General features: G+C 31.4%; 1 protein-coding gene across 2 annotated transcripts; it reads right to left on the reverse strand.

Moving 5' to 3' along the window:
• Nucleotides 1,665-8,993, reverse strand: LOC109362389 (myosin-17-like). 2 transcript variants are annotated; one of them, XM_019608134.1, is made up of 20 exons: nt 8,578-8,993; nt 7,147-7,275; nt 6,704-6,847; nt 6,451-6,596; nt 6,214-6,370; nt 5,984-6,042; nt 5,591-5,750; nt 5,335-5,484; nt 5,115-5,251; nt 4,875-5,021; nt 4,303-4,404; nt 4,171-4,228; nt 3,978-4,079; nt 3,760-3,797; nt 3,487-3,613; nt 3,202-3,372; nt 2,981-3,112; nt 2,753-2,862; nt 2,505-2,565; nt 1,665-2,004 (listed from the first exon to the last, which is right to left on the reverse strand). In XM_019608134.1, the coding sequence occupies exons 1-20, from the start codon at nt 8,578-8,580 to the stop codon at nt 1,807-1,809; spliced, it is 2,331 nt and encodes a 776-aa protein (XP_019463679.1). In that variant the 5' UTR covers nt 8,581-8,993; the 3' UTR covers nt 1,665-1,806. The 2 variants fall into 2 exon arrangements, with proteins under 2 accessions (XP_019463679.1, XP_019463680.1); XM_019608135.1 differs by having other exon boundaries at nt 1,893-2,004; nt 2,757-2,862; nt 8,578-8,992.

Raw genomic sequence — 12,194 nt, forward strand, 5'->3', positions numbered from 1 at the left:
TAATCCTAAGATAATGTGAAGATAATGAAATTTAAAATCCTAAATTATCAAATAGATAAGATCTAATTCAATTTGGTTGGTTTGATGAAAAGATAATGTTTGGCTAAGTTGTTGGTCAAAACAAATCTATTTTTACTTGAATCTTTGATTGTAGCTGTCCAATCTCTTAACTTTATCACCTTTGATTTAATCAATTTATTCATTGTCTTATCTCCTTGTTAAATTGAGATTATCCTTAGAGATAGAGTCCTAGCTGAACCCTCTTATCCTTCCTAGCTTGAGTCGTGCCATGTCTTGTCCTTGGCCATGTTAAAGAGTTGTAGCTATGAGCCAATGATGCACCTAGCCATGCTACCTTGTCCTAGTCGTACCTAGTTGAATCCTTTAGCCTAGGTGAGCTACTTAAAATCCCAACCCCATCTTACATGAATTAAATACTAACATACTTTGATATTAAATAAGGGACTCTTAAGATCCTAAGACTACCCATGAGAATAAATTCTCATTTATTACTTAAGCAAATAAATAAATAAACTAAAAACTATCATAATTTCCTTCCAAGAATATGAACTCCAAGTGGTTCTCCTAATTTTAAAATTGCCGTCCACAAATCATAGGTTGCCCCCCGTGGTTTACATAAGCTCCTATGACTACAAGCTGCAAATTGTCCAAAAAGGGGGTTGATGTCTATACTGATCCTACTTTCTATAGGTTAATTGTTGGGGCACTTCAGTATGCAACCATAACAAGACCTGACATTACCTATAGTGTTAATAAAGTTTGTCAATATCTCAGTAATCCTCTTAATTCTCACTAGGTTGCAATATTAAGATATCTCCAGGGAACTCTGTCTTTTGGTCTCTTCATTCAGCAAGCAGCTTCATTTGTTCCTCTCACTATATCAGCATTTTGTGATGCAAACTGGGCATCTGACATAGATGATAGAAAATCTACCTCGGGTGCTTGCCTTTTTCTTGGTCCCAATCTCATCACCTGGTGGTCTAAGAAGCAGAATACTATTTCCAGATCTATTACAAAAGCAGAATATAGGAGTTTAGTTCTTGCTGCTCAAGAACTTATGTGGGTTGAATCCCTTCTCCGAGAAATCAAGTTTCAATACATTGTTCCCACAATCTTTTGTGACAACCTTAGCACAGTAGTTATGTCTCACAATCCAGTTCTTCACAGCAAAACTAAACACATAGAACTTGATTTGTATTTTGTGAGATATAAAATTCAGAACAAGACTCTAAAGGTCACACATGTTCCTTCTTCCTTACAAACTGTTGATGTTCTAACTAAACCCCTCTCCATTGCCAAGTTCATTGGTTTCAGGCAGCAACTTCAAGTCAGAGACTATCTCAACATGGGTCAATATTTTCAGAACCCAGCGATTCATGGAGATATATTAGAGTATGGTTAGTTGGTTAGACTATTACTGAGTTGTTCTTAATTAAAGGTGAGGTTAAGACTGTGCTGTGCTCACTGTGCTGAGTTGTCAAGTCTTTAGTATAAATACCTCACTTTTCTCTTGTAACAACTTAACAAATCATTAATAACAAATTCAGTTTTACTCTCTCTTCTTTCCTCTCTCGTTTTCTCTTTTCTTACAGTATATTTAATGACCATGATGTAAACGCACAAAATACATCAAGTAGTATATCTTGAAGATTTCTTATATGGATTTCCATTGGAGTTGGAAGATTGAAATGTTTGATTTTCACCATGCAGCCACAGCACTTAGCAGCTTGTACATATGCAACTATGGAAGAGACTGAGAAAGCAACAAAAATCAAAGCAAACATGTTAGAGAGAACTAAGGATACCTCGCAAATTAGACTGCACACGAATTGCAGCTTGTCGCAATTCAATGAACTCTCTGCGTGCAATATGGGTACGTATTTGCCCCTGTATGATTCTAGCTGCATTTCCAAGAACTTTTGCTCTTCTTGCATCCAGCTCAGCCATTTGGCCAGCTCTTAGGAAAACCTTTGTCTTCCCTATCTGATAAACCATTATATATTTTGGTTAAGTTCTTAATTTGCAAAATCAATTTGTATGGATAAACTCCTCATAGTATGATACATTACTAGATGCAAAAGTTAATATTCATGACCTAAAAAATAAAGCTAGTTTCCAATCCAGAAGTTCAGGAGAAGTTATATAAGTTAAGCAGAGGTTATAGAACCAACACTTTTAATGAAATGGGTCAAATAACTCCAGTATTGTGCAAACAAATTTTATACTTATATTTGGTATTTTCAAAAAAAAATTATCCCTGGGTAGTCTACGTGAAATATATAAGGTTACTTCAGAGGCTCCATAGGCCTCTTAAGATATTTGAATCCTTCCGATGACCACCAGTATGAAATATATAGGTGTAAATATGCAAGATGCCAATTAATTGTGAAAATAGCTGTGCTTGGCTTGCTGAACCTCATTTCTAAAACTGACACTCCAATGACCATCATCAACGTATCAAGTTATAAGGAGCATTGAATCACCTGAGAGCCTTTCATACCCATTTTATCTAGAATCATTTGGCATGCAACCTTGTCATCAGAGCTGAAAGAGAACAAGTAGAAACATTTATGAAATAAAGGGAGACAAAATGCAAGCAAAAAAAGAGAGGGCAAGAGTTAAATCACACAGTAACTCCATAAAAACCAGTAGACAAATAAGCTTTGCATGAAAACCAGAAAAGTCATTTTCGAATTCCAAAAGATAAAAACAGCAAAAAAATGAGCTTTACTTTCCATCCAGGATTTCAGGTGCAAGGACACCAAATCGGTTAAGAAAATCATAAAAGGTCCGTCTGGTAGGATATCCAGCACAGCTAATTCTAATTGCCTCAAGAACACCCTAAAGAAAATAAAAATGAGACAACCAATCATTAAGTGTAAATCAGAGTTAGATATAGTTTTTCTTTGCTCAATTATAAAAAAACAATGAAGACAAAGAAAGACCATGATATACTCACACCACAGCGCAATTGTTGCATGATATTGATATTTTCAAAAATAGAAGGCCTGAGAGCATTATTTGGCTTCACACATCTGATATAGTGAGGTTCTGTGGAATTTAGGGTCTCCATCAGAGACTGAAGTTGAAGCTACAATTTACATCAAATGTGTCATGAAAAAGACAGTGTGATAAGATGTATGATCAAGCTTAGAAAAGAGTGATAAATACTAATAATACCTTGAAGCGAGATCCAATGGAAGAGAACTTGGACGATTTTGAAGAATCATCTCGAGAAGGAGGGAACAGACTTGCCACAAATGAGCATTCTGAGGCTGTCATTACATCTCGATGTTCTGCGACTACATAATCCTTATTTTTGTCAAGAAATAAATCAGCCAAGTAAGTCACCTGCACAGAGAAATAATAGTAAAAGAGAAGTAGAGCAAAATATCCATGGAACATCTAAACAAAAAATAAAGTCATAAACGGGTACACACAATAAAAAAGACCAAATATATCTACCTCCCCTGCATAATGAGATATTGTAAAACTAGTCCGAGAAAGTTTAGGTTTGATAAAGCGCTTGTTGTTTTTGAATGTCTGGTACAACTTCTGAGCAAACGTTTCATGTGTAGACTTAGGAAACATACTGTCACAAAACCAGACTATCATGAGTTCAATCAAGCTAGAATTCAGTCGTTACCTGAATAAGTCTGAGAAAGAAACTGTAAAAAAAAGCAATTTCACAAAAGATATAAGCATAAAGCTTCAATGAATTCGCTACTAGCTGCATACCAGGCTTCATCAAGAAGTGAAATTATTCCTCCAGGTTTCTGCGAAAGATTGAACAATATATTACACTTCAATGTATTACATGGATTTGTTGTGTAGAATATCAAAGAAAGTGTTCATATAACTAAAGAATATATTACACTTCAACAACATTTGACAGACTACATACACATTTTATAATTCGCAGAGAATTAATAATGCAGCAAGCAACAGTAAAATACCTTCTCAATGAGATCCAAAACATCTTGGTTGTCAATAAACTCTATGTAACTCCAATTGATCTCTTCTTTCGTGTATTCTTCTTGTTCCATTTTAAAGACATGCTGCAAAAATTCAGTTGGAAAAAAACTTAATTATCAAGGGAAAACAAAACTCCAGAATATGGATATTCAAGTTATCCAGAAATTACCAAACCTGATTAAAATGTTGTTGCAACTTCTCATTTGTAAAATTAATACAGAACTGCTCAAAACTAGGTAAAACAAATTGATTAGATACAAAGCTAAATATTAAAACCAAAAGTTCCAGATATAATCGCTAGCTTACCTATTGAACTTAAAACTTTCAAACCCATAGATATCAAGAACTCCAATGATAGATTTTGAATTTGGATCTTGCCCAATTGAATTGTTAATCTTCTCCACAAGCCTAAAAGAATTGTCGAGAATCTATGAGAATAATAAAAGAAAAATATGGAATTTATTAAGGAAATCTAGCAGTTATTAGTCCAATCAAACTTGTTTTCCTAGAAAATAATTCAGTGTGTTATTGTGCGTTACTCGCAACTGATAGCAAGTTTAAAATAAGTCAGCATATTATTGTTTGAGAAGGGATCCACTTACTCCACTCTCCATCCTAGCCATCAATTCTAGGGAAATCCAATGGTTTGAATTAGTGAGTAAATCTAAACTATTAGATATCCCTAGAATTGATGGCTAAGATGGGGAGTAAGTTTAAAAAACTTACTTTTGGAGTAAGTGGATCCCCACTCTTATTGTTTAGATCCTTTTATACAATAATATTTGATTCACAGCCTTCTCAATTGATCTCTCTTTCCTTACACGTTGATATAAGAATTAACATGTTTATGTAGGAATTGAGTCTCAAAGTTTTATTACCAATCAAACAAACGTGAATAAATGGTTTTAGCTAATGCATCCCTGCTACCAACAGCTGCATCAGGATCAAGAGTTCTTGTAATAACTTCCTCAGGTGTTACCATCACACGCTTGATAAGCGCGTCTTCCAAGCTCGTAGCATTGCACCTACAAAAAATTGTATGATAAAATGCACATATAAATAAATTAATGATATATTGATGCAAATGAAATTCATAAAAGGACTATGTCAGGGCATACTTAAGAAGCTCAGCGGTAACATTAAGATGGAATCTAGACTTCTCATCTTTGATGACAGAAGAGTCGAATTCCTCTCCTTTTGCAAATTCAATGTTCCCAAGGTGCAAAATTGCTGCAACAACCCTAAAAATTGCCTCCTGAAATATATATATTGCTATATCAGTAAAATAACTTCATACATAAAATATTAGTATTAATAAATAGATTTAAGAAGACTAACCTGCTCATCCTCACTAATTCCAAGAACATCCATGGCTCTTCGAGTAGCAAGATATTCATGTGCATCATCCACTCCATCCAGCTCACAGCACTTGGATTGATTTAAGTAATGGAAGGAGCTAGGACTGCCCAACTTGTACTTCTCTTTTTCCTTCAAGTTAAAGAGTTATGATGATTAAATATGATATAGTAACATAGGAACCAGACTTCATAACAAAGACAATGTTGATTTCAATAAGAAGAAAACAAAAATTTACCTCAGCTGGTGCAGCACAAAGAAAGTAAAAACAATGGTAATTTCTTTCGGGGTCTGAAATTTGGCAGACACGAGACCTCTCTAACAAATAAGTTCTTATAGCTGCTCCAGAGATCCTTCCTTTGTTGTCAAATTGTATCTCAACAAATTTACCAAAACGACTGCAACTCAAAATTCAAGAAGATCACTGTAAATATGTAATCTTTTTCAAATATTATTCCGTTGTTTGTTTACATACTACTAGCAAATAAACACAAAATTGTAAGAATTAATCCATTTTAGCTATTGATATATATCACGGTTTCTTCTCAATCTTTATAACAGTTAAAACCACTTACCTAAATATTTTATGACTACTCTTTTTATAATATTCCATGCGGCTGTCAATACTTACCTTGAATTATTATTTCTGATTGTTTTGGCATTACCAAATGCTTCAAGAACTGGATTAGACTGCAAAATAATTAATAAAAACACAATGATGACAAAATAATTTCATGCTTTTAAACAACCTATATATCTAGTGAATTCTGAAATCAAATAAAAAAATATAATGGAACTAAAAGGTATAAAATGATGCTTTAAAAATTGTATCCAAGAGCAAAGGTTGCAGCTTCATCATACTTCTAGAACTTGTTGTTCAACTGTTCTTCCTTCTACTCCAGAACGACCACCGAGATATGCAAGATACCGCATGAGCATTTTTGTTGTTTCTGTCTTACCAGCCCCACTCTCACCGCTAACCAAAATTGAGTTGCTTTTTCCCTCATTGATCATTGCCCTAACAAATATAAATAAGGGCATGAGTAAACTAAATAAAAAGAAATATGCCAAGCAAATGACATAACATCTATCAATCACCTGTATGCAACATCTGCAACTGCAAACACATGAGGACTCAACTCTCCGAATCCAGCTCCTTTGTATTGTTCCATCATGTGAGTATCGTATAGATGGGGCAACCTTTGAAATGGGTTTATTGCAATCAGGATATTTCCGGTATATGTCTGCAATATGTTGGAGAAATAACATGATTGTATTGTTCACAATTTATTACTATGCGACTCAAACAATCTTAGCATTAACTGAAATAATAGAAATTTAAGTATCTCACATAGATTTCATTGAGTTCATATCTAGCAGCCAAGTTGTGCAGAACTCCTGGTTCATGCAAGTATGACAGTTTTGTCATGTCATCAACACCACCGGGAGGGGCTTCATTATCCTTGGGGAAAACCTTTGAGATATTTGATATAACCTACAACCAGATGTCCAGAAGGTCAAAATCGTAAGTGTAAGCCTAGTCAATCTTGTTTAACCATTGGCCAAATAAAAAGAATGTACACAATTAAGAAACATATAAAATAAACATACAAGCACAATTTAATAGTATTATATTGAATAGGCAAGAAAAATATATAATTCCCATAAGTGATTTAACCAAAGCTAGAATCTCAGGGTACTAGAAACATAGTTGTAATAAGCCAAAAACAATATATAGGGAAAAAAGTATGCAAACAATTACTCACACACACTAGTACAGACAATTAGACTCACTGTTTTCCCATCTGTGGTGCAAACGTGGACTTTGTCACCATTGATTTTAGATACTTCTGCATCAACCCATGCTTGGACGGGATCCTCAACCCAGACATGAGAACCTACAATGATGTTCACTGGTGCAGACTGCAAAGCCAAACGTATTGGAAATGTAAAGCAAACAGGTCTATTCAAAGAAACAGTACAGATACTCACATTGTCAACCACAATGTATTAATCTTGAAAATAAATAAACATTATAAAATAGGTATAGAATTTTTTTGCAAAGACATGCAACAAAGCTGGCCTTCATTAAAACCATCCATACTCATTTAACTGGACCATCATGCATTGATAACCATTGACAGCCAAACAATGGTCAAGTGTCATAGAAATGCTATACAAACTAACTAAATTCTAAGAGTTTTGCCAGTATATTCAGTTACTTACAACAACCAAGCCTTAACCCCACTAGGTGGGGTCAGGTAGTATATTCCGTTACTTACAACTTTTAATTTGAAACAACACCATGAATAAACATTTTCACACAAAAAGGATTTCTAGTAAAAGACTGTACATCAAATTTCTTTTACTTAAGAACAATGGGTTTGTTTTTGTCATTCTTCCCTTGATTTCACATCATCCATGACCAAAATCTATGCCATGACATTTGCAGGAAGTAGATACTCCCTTGATAATGTAGTTTCAAAAACTTGCTACAAAATTTTAGAACTACAATTCATGAAGAACATGGAACTACCAAAATCTCTTACCATACCTTCTTAATGCAAATACTAATTAGCTCCCAATCCCATATTCAAACCTTATGGCGTCACCTCGTTAATTTGAATTACCATTAAGAACATGACGGTGCTAATGAATACTCTCATTTTTGTGAATATTACAACTTTCCTCCAATGGCCAATCTATACGGTAATAAATAGTCCATAACTAAATCCACCTGTGTAGTGTTTTTCAGCTTCTAAATCATAGTTACATAGTTCTCTCATTTATCCTACACACCATGTGGTGAATTCACCATAAATAAGGTATCATGGAATTACCCGAACCATGTAACCAAGTGAATCACATAGCATATGACTATGTTCTAAATAATCAAACTATAAGCACTACCAATCCAAAATTACCCAAATCATATTCATCAAAATCTGCTTCCCACGATCCTTTTTAAGTAATGCATGGAATCATGGATGACAATTATAACTTCAAGTTGAAATTTTGAAAAATTCATCAAAAAAACATCCAATCACTACTTGAAAAACACAATAAATATTCCCGCATACCCATCACAGTGGTCCACAATAATTTAAAATTTGAAAATATAAATAATAATCGAAGTCCAACAAATTCAACAAAGCAGCTCCAATAGTCAAACGAAAAGCAAAGAATAAAGCACGAAAACCACGGAATTGTCTAATCCAAAATTACCATCACGATTAATGCGGAGCAATCTTCTGAGCTAGTTCGTCCGAGTCACAAAAGAAAAAGGAATTAACTCAGTGAGTCAGATCGGCAGCAGAAATCGGTAGACACGAAGTTTCAACAACAATTTTGAGAATGAGAGAGGAAAGAAAAAGCTAAAATTAGAAGATGAAGAAAACGATAAACAACGACACAAAAAAGGTATCAAACTCGAGTTGTGTGATTAAATTTTGAGATTAAATTTCACTTTCTTTTCTGAAAATAAAAAATAAAAGAAAAATAGGAAAAATGAAATGGGAGTGTTTGGAAGAGTGGATAGTAGGTGAGTGGTGTGTGGGGTCAGAGAGAAGAAGAGGAATGGGATTGGGTGGTGGCGCTGCACATTACCGATTTTGGGGTGACGGTTAAACCAATATTACATACACCACAATCTTTTCTTTTTTTTTTTTTTTTTTTTTTTTGACCTTTTAGACACACATTTGATGCTATTTATTACATCACCACCCGTTATTCTTTTTCTACTTGCTAGTTTTTAGTTTAACGGTAAACATGTTTTCAGTTTTATTGGTAATTTTGCCAGTTCATGTTTTGAAATTTCTTTTATTATAAACAGGTTGTCCATTTTTTAAAGAGAAGAATATGCGTATAAAAAATTATACATAGTGTAAATTATCATTTACAGATTATTTTTAAATGAAATAGTGATGCATAGATCATTTAAAAATTTAAAATGACATATATATATATATATATATATATATATATATTAAGATAATAAAATATCTTCTCAAATTAAGAGATAACTTATATCTTTTAGCCAATAAAAATATAGCATATACGTTATTATGTTTAATTTAAAAACATTTTTATATAACATGATTAAATATGGCATATGTCATGACTTTAGTGACTAAATGAGATAATTTATCTATTTATACTACGAGATATTTTATTCTCATATAATAATTTTTTTAATAAATTAAACAGTTTAAGAAAAAAATTAATTGATTCCAAAATTCTATATAAATTGTCATTGAAATTGGGAAAACAAATTAAATTGGTTCCATAATAGAAACAGTTTCTAGAAAAATACTAATTTGGTTCTTTCAAATGGGTGTGGACCAATTTGGGAAAATCAAATTGGTTGCATAAAAGATTTAGGAACAAATTTAAATATTGTTATAAATCTGGTTTTTGTGTAAAACCAGTTGTTGTGTTGTTTTTCTCGTTATACATTTTTTATGATAGGTGAACAATAGCTTTATGACAACAAAATAATTATTTTCTCTTTATAAGTTTTTTTAATTTCTGTTTTAAGTCTATCTATATTACCATTTTTAAGTTTTATATATAATAAAAAAATATTAATCAAACAATTTGGGTCAAAACAAAATTGATTCTGTTTCATGGAAGAATATTATTTTTAATAAATTATATACAATATTTATTTCATCCATTCATTTAACTATCAACAAAATGTTAGACTAGTGGATTAAGGTTCTATTGAATCCCAAAAAAATTAAAATACTAAGGATTAATTCATTACCATATAATAAAGATGTACACTTAATAATATAAAAAAAAATTGAGTTCTTCTAATGTTATTTTCATATCTTTGATTCATGAATATACTAAAAAAACGTTTATCAAAATGACCAGTGAAATTATTTAACAAAAAATCATCATCATCCTAATTCCCTGGTATAATTAATCTACCGCTTATCATGCTTGGTTTTCATATAATATATATATTGTATTGCGTCTCTATTACTACATTCATCCTTAAATTCTACATTACAAAATTTAATTTTTAGAAATAATATATGCCCTAATTAGTGATAATATCTTTTTTAGTAAATATTATAGAATGTTGTTATTGAATATTGAAGTCCTGAGAACATGTTTAAGAGATAAGTGTCATTATAAAACATTTTTTGTTTGGTAAGTAAAGAAAAAAATGTTGTGGTTACAAAATTAAGAAGAAGACACAATTAAGAAAATAATATGGGACATGTAATAGGAACATGAACATTAGATTATATGATTTTTTGTAAAAAAAAAAAAATAGGCAAGGACAAAAAAGAAAATTACAAATTACTGGTGGGTGGTTACACTATGTTTTGGCTTTATAATAGACTAATCTGTACAGACACTTTGTGCCTACCGACAAATATTATGTAATACTACATATTCAATTTTTATAATATTACATTTTTTGAATTAAAATGTATTTGTTGTGTTTGGTGTACTTTATATTATATTTTTTGTGTTTATGATAATGTTTAATTTAAGGTGAGATATGCGGTTAATTAATGTATTGGTGGTACTTGCTTAAGATTATATAGTTTTTTGTAAAAATTAAATAATGTTAAGAACAATATAGGAAATAAAAATTATACCATAATAAAAAATTCTTTCAAATTTTGACTTTATATATAGTCAGTGGCGGATCTTGATATAAACTTTAGGAGGGGCAATAATATTTAATTACAATTTATAACTCAAATTGAGTTAGTTAATTGTAAAATTTCAATTATTTCCTTTCCAATATTAATCACCATGTTGTGTGTAATAAATTCATCTTTTATCTTCCTACCTAATTTTGTTTGGTTGTTTATATTCTTGAAAATGATAGTTAATTATTTATGTTAACTCAATCATAATAGTTAAGATAAGATGAATAATTTGATAAAACAATATATGACTAACAATATATGATTGAGAGTTTTTCAAATTTGAATGACTAATAACATCAACACTAAAATGTTGAAATTGACATCTCAAACTAATATTTTCTTGCTCATTAAAATCGATAACATATAATTGTTGGACAAAAATACATATATTATCAATATTAAATGAATTCTTCGAATATATATTATCAATAGACATATAATCTATTAACAAGACATTAGTCTAGTGGTGTAAGTCTAGGAGGAACAATCATAAACTTCGAAAGAGATTAATTACTTACCCAGAAGGTAAGAGATATCATTGATAGTAACAAAAAAATACATACACAATCTCTTTCGTTATGTGTAAAATAGTTTCGAATTTAAATGAAATCATACTATTATAAACAACATTATCATTTATGCATGTAAAAGAATTAAATCTGTTATGTATAATTTTTAAAAGGACACACAATTTGATTATATTTATTTATCAAACTACAAATTAAAGAAATATGTGAGCTTGAATGAGTATCTTCACAAAAATGTCGTTTGGGCTTAGGTAAATGGAGCGTATGTGTTTTTCCAAAAAAATATATTACTCTATGTGTTACTTGTTATGATGGACTAAAAAATATTTTATAATTTAAAAGTTTAATAATTAATTATTTTTCAAGTAACACATGAATTGACACATTTTGTGGGACAAAAAATACATTTAGATATGTAAAAATTTAAGGGGACATGAGCCCCACCTGCCCCTATAATGATCCACCATTGTATATGGTATAGATATAGATTAATATAGAAAAATAATATTAGGGAGAATGTCCCAAAAAAAACAAGAGAGAAGAAAAACATGAGGTAGGTTAGGAACACGTGCATTAATCCCTTTACATTCACTCACCCATATTGGTGTTGTTGACTTTATTTGACCATTGTTCTGAAAAC

Source organism: Lupinus angustifolius, chromosome LG12, assembly GCF_001865875.1.
Source record: "Lupinus angustifolius cultivar Tanjil chromosome LG12, LupAngTanjil_v1.0, whole genome shotgun sequence".
Taxonomy (NCBI): Eukaryota; Viridiplantae; Streptophyta; class Magnoliopsida; order Fabales; family Fabaceae; genus Lupinus; species Lupinus angustifolius.